Genomic DNA, 15,044 nt, shown 5'->3' on the forward strand with positions numbered 1-15,044 from the left:
GAGGCTACGTAGGTAGTGACGGCCGCTGTCGACGTCGTAGTATCGTGTTCACGAGAGATCGATACCCACGGCTAAAGCTGCGGTTTGTACACACATCTTTGAGCCGGTAGACGGGATTTTCTGATTTTTTAAATTGCCTATGCGCGCACTCCGCGCTTGCGGTGATTGAGGTTAGCGATTCCGGGAAATGAGCGCGCTTTGCCACTGTAATCTAATCGCTGTGGCGGGCTCGATGTTCGATTATGTAAGGCGATGCTAACGAGGTTTCATTTGTCAATTCGATTATATATCGAACGGAGGTGGATTTATCGGCGAATCGTACGTTGTTGGCTGTGTCGAAGCCCTGGAATCCAGAGGCAGTGCATGGCGCGGAGCTGAAAGTTTTGTCTTCCAACAGCCTTTAACTGCCTGTGTAACATTTAATTCTACGAATATCCAGACTGTCGCGGTACATTTTTCAAAATCGCTTCGTTACATTACGTAACTCGATACATTTATTTATGCTGGTCTCTTAAAGGAAGGCGTCGTTCTCGAAGAAGCATATAGGTACACCCTCCTGTCCCTCGAGGCGTAAAATCTAAAATCCAATCTTATTCTCCTACACACCGTGTAAACCCCACCCCTTATCGATGCCGTCTCATACGAAGTAATGAATCCCAAGAGTATTCCCCATTTATTCGCCAACTTATTGGACTGAAACAAGACTAATTGGATTAGCGATACGACTCAAAAATCCTCAAAAATGTCGATTCGTTCTCTCTCTCTCTCTCTCTCTCTCTCTCACTCTCTCCTCATCGCACTTCTTGCAGCGGCAGTCGCACCCTCTCACTCCGCAGTGTATATATATATATATATATATATATATATATATACATACGAGTACAGGGCTACATATGAGCGTCCGGCAATCCCCACAGGAGCTTTAATATTAACGGACAAGTTAGTAGGCGCCCTCGGGCTGGCTGCTCTCCACACAGCATATACGCGCGTTATTTTCCCTGCCCTCCAGGGCCATTTAGAGCTATGCGCTGTATACCGTACTCGCGCACACCAGATCAATCCGCGCAGTTGGGCCGCTGCGGATGTTTATTGTGGCCAGCATGTGGCCGCGAAGAGAAAACGGCTGTGTGCGCGGCAATTGGCGCGCGACGATTGAATTTAATAATTTAGGCCGTGAGGCTGGATTTGGATACTTATTAGAAAATTTAAACTAACCTAAGCCAGCAACGACTTTGCGCCTCAAATAGCCTCAGATATAAGTGTCCTTTTAATTTCGACGCCCATAGGCGGTAAAGTCGACAAAAGAACGAGCAGAAGGTGTATACCGCGCAAGAAACAATTTTCATTCCTCATCACAGAGAGAGAGAGAGAGAGAGGCACAGACAGACGGACGGAGGCTTAATGACGCGGTCTCGAAAAAGGGAGAAAACGGGAGTGAGTTTATTGCCGCGCGACGTTGTTTTACGCGCCGCCTGTGATGCACTCACGGCTTTTATGGACAGGTGATTTCCGTCGAGTAGAGAGAGAGAGAGGATAATGTGCTCGGTTACGCTGGACTTTGTCTCCCGACGATCGAGAGACGGGATGTTCGCTCCATTATACATCCTTAACTATACATTTTCGAATTTGGCGCGCTGTGTGTTTTACGTACTTTTTTGAAAATTTCTCATCGATCCGCACTCGTACTCGTTTCCCGATTCTCAGCATCGAGACTCATTTCGAAAAAATGCGACGATCGCAAAGCTTCGTATATACATCAGCCATCGAGAAAATGGCGAAACTACCCTGCTAACGAGCTTTTCCTCGCGAACGAGCGCGCACTCGAGAACGAACACGTCGAGAGGTGTAGAGTAGCAGCAGCAGGGCCCGTTTATTCCTCAGCGGGCCGGCCGAGAGTACTGCACTCGAGCGCTCCACCCTTGCGCGCGTTCGAGGCCAGGATGGCTCTCGAAAACCCGTGCCCCTTTGCGCGAGCACCAACCAATAGCCTGTAGCTCCGATCCTACTCCATGTGCGTGTATACGACGGTGCTTCATGTCCCTCGAGCTTTTTTTTTTTTTTTCATTCCGAAACGCGTTGGGGGATTCCCAATTTTTTGGAGAGACGAGCTTGCTTGATCGACCGATCGATGAAAACAAGCAATGCGCAGCAGCGACGCTAATTAACTCCAAGAAGCGCATCACTTCGTAAATCCTTGACAATCCACGTTAGCCTCGCTCCGTTACACTCGTCTCTCTCAGCTTTCGAGATTTCTTCGGGGCTCTCGACTCCTCTCCCCAGCTGCTGCTCTCTCACTCTACCCTTTCAGCGGACTCTCGAGCTCCTCTCTCTCTCTCTTACACGAGTACCACGAGCTATACTACTGCCTCTCGACGGATTGAGACTCCACGAGTATGGCATGTACCTACTTGATTCCCTGCTTTCATGCGAGCGTATGTACCAATCGCGCGACTCGGAGCGATGTTCTTTTGTTTCCAGGGGCGTATACGATGTAATTTTCACCGTTGACAAGGTTATACACATCGAACGAAAAATTGAGCAATGTTATAGCGCAACAGCTTATTTACTCTTTCCCGTACGATGGGCCTTTCCATTTGGCCTCTCGCGATGGTGCATTATTCACTCGGAAAGCCGCGCGAAAGCCAAATGTATAGGTGTAGCTGATGCGCGTAAAGTCGATTGGCTCTCGCACTTATGACTGCTGTCTCTCTGTCTCTCTCTCTCTCTGACTCACTGGCCCCTTTGTCAATGGAGCTTCCCGTCTCTCTCTCTCTCTCTCTCTCTCTCTCTCTCTCTCTCTCTCTCTCTCTCTCTTCAATTTTGCATACGCATACACACGTCCGGGCTTCGTTTATTATTTAGGATAGCGGCTTGTCGCCTGCCGCGGCGACATAAGCCGGTAAATAAATAAATCTGCGTAGAGCCACGAAGAGACAGAGAGAGAGAGAGAGGATGTGACTCGTGAATAGGATGATACTGCGGTCGTTGGGTAAACAGTGGTAAACATGTTTGGCGAAAGGTGTGCGCGCGACGAGGAATTTTTTTTGTCATTGGGATTTATGCCCGCGATTGGTTTTGAAATAGTTATTGCAATCGGTGATTGAATATTGCACAACAACAAACAATTAAGTGATCGTCTTGGATTTTTCTTTTTCCGCGCAAGAATATAAGGAATTAATCCAGTTTCGCCTCTCGTTCAACTTTGGCCATTATTGTCGAAACAAACAAGGAGTAGCTGTATTTTTTTAACGAGTCGCGATGCTGCAGGCAACTTCGAAGCTCTTCTTCTTTCTTAACTAATCCCGTTGTCGTCGGTCATTTGTGTACTTCTGATGTTGTACAGCGAAAGTTTCTTTTTACAAGTTCTGTACCTTCTTCTCGAGAACAACATTTTACATCTAATTGGCAGATCCATAGTGACTTGACGTTTTCATTTTTATATTCGTATAAATAAATAATAATTCGCATAAACAAAAATTCAAACCTTCTCATCGATAAACCCGCGAATCCATGGCCAATCGACTCGGCGGATACATTAAAACGTATACAAAAAATAGCTATTTCAAAAATGCTTAATCCGAGTGCATTACCGGCGCGCGGAGAGGGACAAGATCCCAGGGGAGAGCTCGGCGCTATCGCGGAACGTCGCTTCGCTTAATTGAAAGTCTCGCGAGAAAGGAAACGCCGCTGCCGCAGCCGTCATTTTCGGACTCATTTTATTGTAATGCGGAGCCGCTTAAGCGATGAATCTGGTTCGGTTCGCGGAAAAAATTGCCGATAAGCCGACTTCGTGCGACAAATGGCTCTTTTAATTTTCAGCCTTATACTTCGCCAACTACTTGACAAATGATGAATAATACATGTGCCATATTTCGGTTGAGACGTTTTTTTTTCGGTGTAATAAAAAATACTAATTCGGGGCGACTCGTTTACATAAAATTTTATCTCCGTGTTTTGCCGTCGAGCCACGTCTTTGGCCGGCCTAATCAAGGCGAAGTATAGCTCGCAGTAATAGGAAACGGTGCCGAGACGGCAAGACGCGCAGATGAATGACCGAGAGAGATGGGAAAATCGATGGCAAGAGAGATAACGGAAAGCTGCGAAAATACACAGTCATAACAATAGTGATTTTTTGTACAATAATAATTCAAGTTTAACAATCCTAACAGCGTACATGTTTTCATCTGTTTCAGGTAAGTTCGCTTTCCTCTCATCAGTTTGCCACAAATCTTTCGCACTGAATATTACAGTATAAAATCCTCAGAAAAAAAAGCAACACAAAAGACATATAAAAGTCGCGCCAAAAGAAGACACGTCCTATCAGCGTGAAAAATCCATCCGGCCGCGTTTTCCTCTCCCTCAGCCTTGTATATACACAAGAGAGAGAGAGAGAGAGCTGATGCCCAGCGCAGATAAGGCACTTTTCGCGAGTCGCTCTCCAATCTCGGAAATGAATATGGCTCCTGCAATATTCAGAGCACAATCCGCGACTGAATGCCCTCGCTTAGCATTTCTATGTTTGTGTGTTATGTTTTTTGTTTGTTTGCCTCGCTCTCCCGTCGCTACCCTCGTTTATATGCACGTACGCGAGAGAAGAGGGTAGCTGTAGAGTCGAGTTGTGCTGCGCAGCGAGGAGATTGATAACAAGTTTCGCGAGAGCTGCAGAGATGGCCGATAAGATGTGTGCATGCGAGGATTTGTCTCCTCTTCTTCTAGCCCGATGGGACAATGCGGAAAGAGGGTAGGAAGGATTTGTCGCGTGGGAGTGGGTGATACGCTTTTTCTGGGTCCGTTAGAGCGAGCGGTTTGTTTGCTTGGCGGGTGACGAGGTCGTGGCTTATGTGCAATGAGGATTTATTTTTGCTGGGTTTTGAAAAAAAATGTGGTCGAGAAAAAGCAGATTTCCAACAGAATATCGCAAAGAGCTCTTGTAACTCGGAGCCTGGATTGCTCATCCTCTCGACGGCTCTACTTTTACGTCTGAAATGACTGTCGAGTGCGCTGTCTCCATTGAAATTACCCGCTGCATTTGCAGGTATATATATATATATATATATATATATATATATATATATATATATATATATATATATATATATATATATATATATATATATATATATATATATATATATATATATATATATATATATATATATATATATATATATATATATATATATATATATATATATATATATATATATATATATATATACCTCCTCGTCACGAGTATACGCGATGTAGTGCTCGAGTTCGTCATCGTGCGGCAATGAATCCCCTGATACTATTCATGATATCTTGCTCTGCTCCTCCTCGAGTTTTTTTCTCTCTATTTTCATCGTTTCTTCCCCAACGCATAACCCACTTTCACCTCCTTCCTCCTATGCTCACCTGCGCATCCGCCAACGTATAATACCCGGTGTGTACTCCGCAGTAGATAAGCAGCGAACGCGATAAATCAGAGAGGCAAGAAGCCAAGGTAAACGAAGGTAAACAATCCGCTAATGCATATGTGTAGTAACGGGGTAGGAACGATTGCGGAGAAAGGACCGTCAGCAGCATCATCATCCATGCGGAAAACGCGCGCATTGGTCGCGCGAGGCCGAGGCTCCGCCCTTAGCTAAACTAACCCTCTTTGCGCTAATTAGCACTTGTGTATCAATGTATATATGTATGTACACCTATACAGGCGAGAGCTGCGGGCGTCCAAAGAACGCCGCCGGGAGAGTAGAGCGAGAGAGAGAGAGAGAGAGAGAGAGAGAGAGAGGAGAGCCCATTGTGCTGCACCGCGAAACACGACATGGAGCGCTTTCGTTGCGCTGCAGCGTTCCTCCACCATCAGCCATGTTTCCCTGGCTGTGTGCACAAGCCCGTTGGGAGATGCTGCGAAAGGGGGTTGACTTGGGTGGAAAACGCGGAGAGAAATCGCGAGTGACTGGTATTGCGATTGTTGGCTGGTTGCGAGATTTCAGATGTGCTTTTTGGATGTGGAGAGAGTAGAGGTACTGCTTTGGATTGAGAAGATGATTGATTTTGTTGCTTTGGATTATTTTAATTTATACATTCAAAAGTACAGTGCGGTTTGTGATATTTATTGCTGCTATAACGTGACGTTAAGTGTATAATTATCCATTTATTGTTTAGAAGTAGGGTTAGTTTCATCAGTTTTTGTAGACGTATTATCTTCAACCTTCTTCCCTGGTAAAAGGCCTGGATCTTGAAAGTAAAGTTACGGTTTATTTCAAACGTATGGAAAGAAAACATTAGTGATTAGTACAGGTATCCATTTTTACTCTAATACATAGAAAACTTATGTATAAAAGCGTGGTTTCTTTTAATTTTTCTAACGCATAACATTATAACAATTTTTTTTCATTCATTATACGAAAAAATGAATATCATTGAAAGCGTTAAGAAACTCATTCTTTCAATTTAGTGATGGTTTTTGATATAGTTTTAATTTATCTTTCTGACTAAAAAATTAGCAATTAACCATCAAAAATGAGATTAGATAATATTCATAGTGATATATTCATTTAAATAATTAATAAGTATGTAATAGAATAACTGCAGGTCGTACCTTGATTGGCCGAAGGTTTATTTACACCTGGTGTTATTGTCGCTGGCAGAGGTGACGTTGTAGCGTTTTCTGAAGTACAATAGCAACGAGCACGATAATTTTGAGGGTAGAATGGGCGTCTTATTACTTTATTAGCGAAAAAAAAGTTTTTTCGTACTATAGGAGAACCAAAAGTACTATATTTTATTGTAATGATCACATATACTATTTTTCAGTAATTTAAAAAAAACACTATTAGTTGTTTTATTTAAATTTAACCTTGAGATTTTTTACATACAAAAATTTATCGTTCAACATTGATATATGGACTTTTCTTAGAAATGATAATTTTTTATAATTTACCTGGTTTACTATATATTTGCGCCTCCCGGGCATCATTGTATGCTTTCAAATCGTTATAAGATTGACGCAAATCTTCGATTGTGCCTCTGATGATAGCGTCGATAAATGCTTGATTTGTGGATGCCGCTTGAAGAACAAATTAATGCAGAAAAATTAAATAAAGTTTGAAACTGATACTATAAAAATACTTTTATAGCACAGTGTGGCTAAAATCCGCTGTTAAGTCACGCCTATCTGTGACTAAAAGTAGTCCTTTTTTGCACCGTGTCTATCACACTCGCTACGCTCGTGCGCTAACCTCACGGTGCAAATAAGGACTACTTTAGTCACGAATAGGCGAGACTTGCGGATTTTAGCAGTCTGTGCTATAAAATTTTATACGATACTCTTGACTTAAATGGTTCAGTTTTACACGGCGCTTAGCGCCGTGTAAAAAAGAACCATTTAAGTCACACGTATCGTAATGTACTATTGTTGGATCGAAAAACTAACCTTCACTTTCATAGAACGACACTAGAACAACAAAAGCAAAGATGACAAAAAGGAGCTTCATTTTGAGCTTTGGAATGGAGCGACTAATACCAACATCGAGCTGCAGAACTTTATATAGTGCTACAAACAATGCACGATGCAACAGGAAATATGAAGAATAGAATCGACTGCGCGTGCTGATACATATTTTGTCGTTATCTTTGAAGTTTCAGGCATGGTTTTGTCAAACGAAAACTATAAGTATTGGAAATTAATCACACTTCCGGTTGACTCAGCTGCAAGGTTAACTATGCGCAAAACCTAACTCATCGCACTTTACTCTTTCAAGAATGAAGATTTCTTTATGAAGAAAACGTTATCATCTACATGCGCGTTCGAAGTATATCGTTAAATTCGTTCTAACAAAAAAAGCTCCATATATGAAAGTAGAAAGTCCGACTGTTCGAAACAACTGCGAGTATCCCTAAAAAGTCCGTTATCCTACGTGGAAAAGCCGTAAAAGCGCGCGCGCGCGTGTGCGTAATCGAGTTTTATCGATGGTAAAAGAGGCGCGAGAGAGATGCATTATAACGGTCTCTCGCGAGCGATGTCCATTGCCGAACGCGCTCACGGCAATCGTAAAAGCGATTGGACACGTGGAGTCGTAATCTGCGGGAGAAAGGGAAAACGCCGAGGCTTTTCAGCCGATGCGCATACACGCGCGAGCTTGGGAAAAAAATCGTAAAAGCCCGTTTATCGGCGGCGCGTCTCTCTCTTTTTTCTTCTGTCTCTCGATGCGACGCTCGACGCAACGCCTTTGCGTTTATCGTCGTACGTGTGTAACAAAGGATCTGCTTTATTGTTCTCGGCTGTGTATGGATTCCGGGAATGAAGAGGGACGGAGAAAGAGGGAGAGTTTTAGGGGAAAATGAGAGAACACGTTTTTCAAGCGTTTATTGATACTAAACTGCCCCGCGCTCCAATGAATCATGCGATATATGGTTTTTGCTCTCTTTTAAAACTATAGTCGTGCTCCGAATTATGCTATCGTTTCATGAAGATTCTTTTTATTTTAATACAATAATCAATAATAATTTATTTTTTCGAGTCATTTTATGTTCGTCGGTCCTTTAACGAAAACATGCAATCCTGATAGGGCCAGTTGAAAATGTAGTCTTCCCATGTTCCTGTGCACGGACAATCATTATCACGGACTGTATAGAAATAATTGCTTGGCAATAGAATTTCGATATTTGTGCCCAAATCTTACCATTGACGTCGTCAGGACTGGATGTTGTGTACGTGCATGCGACGCCCAGCCCAATCCCCAAGTTGAAATTTTGATTATAATTTAGATTATAATTTACTAAAAATATAAAATGGCTTAAGTGAATATTCATTAAAGTTTTCATCAATTAAGTTGTAACTTTACATCGTTTTATGGCGACACTGTCATGGATACACAGAAGAAAACTGATGAGCGCAAAATATAACGTTGATTTCATGATTCGAGTTTCTCTGACTGCGGTTGTCGAGGTTGCAGAGGCAGGAGTACTGAAAGTGATCTTCGAACATTGAGAATATATAAAATTGATTTTTAAATTATTTATACTCCATAAATATAATGCGTTATTACAAGAGATCAAATTTTATCGGCAGTAAAAACTTTGACACTTAATGTCTCAATTCTCGACCAGCTGAAAGGGGCGTCGTAAAAGTCACTGTAGACGCTTGAAAATGATAAGATTAAGAAAAGAGCAAGGATCTCTATAAATATGTTGGAAAAGAAAAATAAGAATATTTATGTTTTTTTCTGTATGCAGCGATAATAATAATTTTTTGTATTTCTATAAAAATCACTTGAAATACTTTGAATGCATATTCTTAATCATCCCATTTATTTACGGCAATACAATTATGGTTTCATTTGCTTCTTTTACAATATTCAATAATTAATGCTAAATCGATGCTATCATACAATAATCGTACTGCCAATTATAAAGGTACTTGTACCATGCATCTGTAAATCAATGAACATGTTGAGTAATGATTTGAGCAAACAAGTTTTTCTAAATTTAAGTAGCAGAAAATACTTACTCTCTTCATAAAGATCTAGTTGTTTGACATGCGCAACGCACCTGATACCAAGACTTTCATTCACTTTGCGTTGCTCTTCCAATAGATATAACTTTTGCTGTTGTTTAAACTTCGTTATTTTGGCAAATCTATCCAAATATTCTTCAAAATTCAGGTTTGATACAGTTTTTACTCGGTTTAGTTGGGACCACTGTCGTATGAAATTTATTCGTTCTTGCTGTAAGCGTAGCCTTTCTGATTCCTGTTGTTGTCGTAGCCTTTCTGATTCTTCCTGTTGTCTCAGCCTTTCTGCCTCTTGCTGTAATCGTATCCTTTCTGACTCTTGCTGCTGAAGCTGGAATTGTATTGCTTCTGCTTCTTGCTGTTGTCTAATTCGTTGCTTTTGAGCCTCTTGCTGTTGCCATAAGATCTGCTGTTGTCTTTGTCGTTCTGCTTCCTCCTGGCGAATTTTCTCCTGAGTCTCCAACCTTTGTTGTTTTTTCTTCGGACATTCAAACGTTCCGAAAAACCTGTCCCACAGGAGCATTCCCGCTGAAAATCATGTAATTGCAGTTCGGTACAAGTTTCAATGTGAATAAATTATTTTGTCTTTATTCTAGGATAATAAGTCATTCTAACCGTATATTTCGAAAAAAATACTCTGTATTTCTTGAATAATTGCTAATGTAATAACGATATAAATTATTGGGTAGTTCATGATATCGAGCGTTACAAAGCTACAGGTAGAAATCTTAACTGAGTGAAGCACTTGTCGAAGCGAGATATTGCATGAAAATAATAAATGATAACTTTTGAAGTTTCAATTAATATACAAGTGATGCAAGAATAATAAAAAGATAGTATTTACAACCAACATAAAGTCAATGCTATTTACGAGCAGATTTATCAAGTTATGATTATAAAACTTGTGAGAATTTGTTTTATTGTTTGATTAATTGATTCTTAAACTATTAAATAAAAAATTTTTGACTTCGAATGTCACAACATACTTTTATTTAAATTCATTACAATTCTTTATTAATAATAATAGTCTAATGAACGTCGGTGTCTATTCAAATCGATGCAATCATACAATGGTCATACTGCCATTGAGAGATGTATGTACCCCAGGACTCTGAAAGAAGTTAATAATATTATTACATTATAATGCATGATGCGAAAGAAATGTTATTGTGCTTACTTTCAGCTGTGAGAACCTTTGGAGCTTTTGCTCGTGGAATACATTCTATGCCAAGCGTTTGATTATATCGTTCTTGTGTACTTTCTGTAGATTCTTCGCTCGTTGGCTCTTCTTTTGACACATCATTATCTTTGCACTTTTTCTGACAATCGCTGTTCGTTAAATTCTTCCACAATTGCGTAACAAAGTTAGTAGTACCTGTTGCAGCAATTCAATCAGTTGTAAATTGAAATTGAATGAATTAAAGAATATCGTTTTAAAGAAAATTATATAACCATTCAAAATTTGTTCGTAAACATCACACTTTCCAACGGCCTCTTTGAACAAAAATAATATCAAGAAATAATACATCAGGGTATGCTTCATGATTGGGCTAGTTTTATAAAACCATTTAAAAATCTACTGATCAGTTGCTCAGAGCTCACTGACTTTATACAATTAACTTTTGAAGAAACGATTGATGTTATCAGAGGTGTAGCAGTCAAATTTTATTGGTTGTAAAACCCGGTCTTACATATAATGCCTCGACTGTGTACTGCACTCGATAATAATAAAAATATTCTCAATTTTATTTACTCACGATACATTATGATACTGTAACATTAATATATCAATTCGATTTATAAAACGAATAAATGAAGGAAAAAAATGGAAAGTGAAGCTAACTATTTCGCAGACAAACACAAACATTACACTCGTTACGATTTGAGTAGCCATATAATTCCGCGAGTATCTCGTCGACGTTGACTTAAATCTCCAGTATTTTTGGAAGCGCAGGAATGAGCAACTGCTGCTGCTTCTGCAGCGATTAACCGGCGAGACGAGAATCACACGGAGGACAGAACCGGCAGACTTCACGGAGGTCTTGCGGATGTAAGCGAAAATTGGGGCTTAAATTCTTTTTTGCAAAGGACACTGTCAAGGGCTTTATCGACATGATTTTTTACTTTTTCTCGTTCTTCTAACCGTCTGGCTGCCCGCTAACGCTCGGTTTCTCCGAATCATTATTCTGAATTGTTTCTGCTTTTAGTGCTTCCGCAGATCGTTACCATTTTCGTAAGATGCCCAGACACATTCCTATATAAAATTATAATCGTCGACTCGGCAAATTTAGTAACAGGAAAAATAACCCCAACCCCATAACACCATCAATTCAGGGAGAAAAGTTTGTCCTTTGACTTACTACTCCCGCGAAAAATCCAGATAAATATTGCTGCCCATCTGGACGACTATAAAGCTCCCAGCGGACTTTGACGAAAAGCGGGTAAAAGGGTCGAGTTAACTCGCGCCGCCGAGGTATCCGCGACATCTCAAAACAGCGAATCAATTTTAATCTGTCGGGACGAGGTCGGCGGCGGCTCTCATAAAGCTTCTTCTGCAGCGCGTACACTGCATACTGGAGTGGACTTTATTTATAAGTCGCTTCCTGTACTTTATGGCGGAGAGTGCGTAAACTGAGGAGTGCAGTGTGTGCCAGGATAAATGATTCTTGTTAATTTACAGGAATTTCATTTGTCTTTTGTGAGTCAGTTTCAACTTTTTTAAAGCTATATGAATTTTAACAAATTGGCTCGAAAGCGCGCGGGCTTTAAAAGGAAAGAGGGAAATATGAAAGGGCTATGTGAAAAAAAAAGAAACGGAGAAGAGAAATATGTGCCAGTTGGGCGAGGAACAAGGGTACTTTGAAGAATTCCTGGCTAATTTGTTAGCTGACACGAGGACATTTTTGGCGCGCGCGTAATTACTCTCATGGTGTGACAATCTATTTTTAACGACTTTAACGTAGTCAACACACGTATTATATTTAAACTTCAAGTGGCAGTTTTCTTTCTTATGTTTTAACGCTAGTTACAACTTTCATAGATGTTATTAATACACTTTGTTAATGCAATAATTTTTCTTTTTTGTTTCAGGTGAGTACATCATAGACATTTACAGTAAAGGGAGCTTTTCGCGTAAGTATGCTCTCCGAAGAAAAAACTAAGCCAGCATCCCAACAGATAGCAAAAACCAAATGAGTGAATTCCTCGAGCGTCTCCCCCATAAATCTCCAGAGCGCACATCCACCACAAACCCAGCAACCTCGATACATCCCCGCATCGAGGCGCCTCGAAACTCGGGCGCGGGAAATTCAAATAGAAAACTCGAACTCGTCGATCTCCGAACCGCACGCACACACACACACGCGTCCGCATAAATTTTCCTCGTCTCAAACTCTCCCGGCGAGCGTTTAATTGAATTCACACGTCGTCGTAAATTACACTGGCGTTGATAGAGTCGATCGCGCGAGAATATTGCGAGGAGTGCGAGATGCCGCGTTAAACTAACCTTTAGCGCAGCTTCACCTTGGCCTTTGAAATGTACCGACGAGAGCTGGGCTCTGGGTATAATAAAACGCGGCGCTTTCGAATCGTAAAAGCGCGAGAGATTCTGTATACCTATATACGTGTATAGGTATGGTACGGTATCGCTGTACTTATAGAGGCGGAGAGAGGGAGCTTTCGAGAAATGAGACGCGCGAAATTGCCTTTTACCGATCGTTACGGGCTTTTCTCTATCGCCCGAACGATTTTACGCGATGGACTTTTCCCTGTTGCTTCGTCCGACGAGTTAAATTGTATTAGTCGCTGTTCGAGTTTTAGCGATATCGGAACATTTAATTGCGCAAACGATTTCGAGCAACGCGAAAGCCTATAATAAACAAGGCTCTCTCTTCCAGACAAACGAATGATCGCGGCTGAACTTTTACGTATAAACGTAAAATACAGCCTCGGCTAAATTGAAAAGTCGCGGGTGCCACGCGCAGCATCTGCGCCGAATATCCCTGGATCTTAATACACCTTCCCCCCATCGGTTGGAAATTAATCAGCAGCAGTGTGCAGTAGAGGCCGACGACTAGGCGCGCAAAAACAAAGCGAGAAAAAGGCAGGAGTGTTTAAAGAGCTGCTGCGGCTGACTCGGCTAATCGGACATCCTTCAGCCTAATCGTTGGAGAGAGCCTGGGTGAGATTTTCCGGTGAATTGAGTCGCGCGAGCTTTTTCCGGGGTCTAATAAGGCTGGTGTGCAGTGGATGTGCTGTACTTTGCGTGATTGAGCTTGGGCTTTCCATTTTTGCAAAAAAAAAAAAAAAAAAATGAATCCGTGCGATCGTTTGGTTTACTTGTCAACTTCGAATTTAAGAAGCCGATCACTTAAAATAATCGCATACATAATTACCCTCGAATATCATTCCGCGCTCGTTCATAGCTTGTAAATCAGAGCCGAACACTCGTTCGCAATTAATTTTCATTTGTTCGGATTCGTTACTCCGCGGGCGTAAACAGTTCTGTCATTCAAAGCGTCGCGCAGCCTTGCGCCTTTTAAAAATTATCGCTCGCGGAGCTGAGAGAAAGGAGCAAATTTACTGCCGAGCAAACAGCGCTTATCGGGAGCTTTCGTTTCTCGCGTTCTCTTTTCGCTCGCGAGGCAGGTGCTGATTAATCGATTTTTCGCGATAGCTGTCGTTCGGCTTATGCGCGGGGAAAAACACATTCGCCGATGTAAAATCGTGTGCACAGAGCTTCGCGAAAATTAGAGTAGCTGAAATGTTATATTAGGCCCCGTGAATAATAAATTCGCTGCAGGCGAGAGCGCCTCGCCTCCGCGCGTCGCGCAAAAAGAGCCGCGGGCCGAGACGAGAAATTCTCTTTGTTGCGATAAAGCCCTTAAAAGGGGTTGAGAGCCATAAAACAGATATTCCTAAGCCTTTAAGCTCTTTAGGGGTGTATTTAACCGAGACACCAGTCGATTTTCCAGCGATAAAGCCGAGCCCTAAAGATGCGTAAAGATAAGAATCCACGAGTGTCTATGTATAAGTCCTTTGTTAGCTGTCTGCGGGGGAGTGCCCAGCCTTTTTCCCGTGTATACAGCTTGCTGCTATATAAGATCGTAAAGTTGAAACTTTACCACGGCTCTCTCGTTAAATTCCAAGCTTTTGCCGAACTTCGATCGCTTTTCTTATCGCCGAGCACCTTTTCTTGTCTGATTTTGCTTTACGCGCTGTTTACAGGCTCAGAAGTCTTTGAATTTATACTTGAAAAACATAAAGCTCGAAAATTATAACGGTAGCGCGCGAAAAGAGAAACGCCAATCGTAAATCAAAACAGGAAAATATAATTCAAAAATTCTCCGGCGATCTTCCGAGAAAAGCTCGCGACGATCGAAAGTTTATTAAACGTTAAAAGGCCGCAGCCGTAAACGTCCGCTGTAAATAACCGATAGAGTCGTCGCGCGCTATAGAGAGACCCGGTACACGTCAAAAGCCTATGAGAATTATCTGCAGCATTGGACCGACCGACGTCTTTATCGTCTCGTTCGACACCGATCGAGTG

At 41.7% G+C, this 15,044-nt stretch overlaps 3 protein-coding genes across 6 annotated transcripts in view; 1 reads left to right on the top strand and 2 right to left on the bottom strand.

Moving 5' to 3' along the window:
• LOC100122861 (protein Wnt-1) overlaps positions 1-15,044 on the top strand; it is a 47,919-nt gene that overhangs the window by 18,486 nt on the left and 14,389 nt on the right. The window lies entirely within an intron of this gene.
• LOC103315672 lies at positions 6,035-7,864 on the bottom strand. Of its 3 annotated transcripts, none has more exons than XM_031926829.2 (4): positions 7,418-7,864; positions 6,926-7,051; positions 6,584-6,652; positions 6,035-6,219 (listed from the first exon to the last, which is right to left on the bottom strand). In XM_031926829.2, the coding sequence occupies exons 1-4, from the start codon at positions 7,476-7,478 to the stop codon at positions 6,137-6,139; spliced, it is 339 nt and encodes a 112-aa protein (XP_031782689.1). In that variant the 5' UTR covers positions 7,479-7,864; the 3' UTR covers positions 6,035-6,136. The 3 variants fall into 3 exon arrangements, with proteins under 3 accessions (XP_031782689.1, XP_031782688.1, XP_031782687.1); XM_031926828.2 differs by having other exon boundaries at positions 6,584-6,709; XM_031926827.2 differs by having other exon boundaries at positions 6,584-6,739.
• Positions 10,368-11,763, bottom strand: LOC103315671. Its single transcript, XM_008205741.3, has 3 exons — positions 10,949-11,763; positions 10,674-10,871; positions 10,368-10,607 (listed from the first exon to the last, which is right to left on the bottom strand). The coding sequence occupies exons 1-3, from the start codon at positions 11,037-11,039 to the stop codon at positions 10,546-10,548; spliced, it is 351 nt and encodes a 116-aa protein (XP_008203963.1). The 5' UTR covers positions 11,040-11,763; the 3' UTR covers positions 10,368-10,545.

This window comes from Nasonia vitripennis, chromosome 3 (genome assembly GCF_009193385.2).
Source record: "Nasonia vitripennis strain AsymCx chromosome 3, Nvit_psr_1.1, whole genome shotgun sequence".
Classification (NCBI taxonomy): Eukaryota; Metazoa; Arthropoda; class Insecta; order Hymenoptera; family Pteromalidae; genus Nasonia; species Nasonia vitripennis.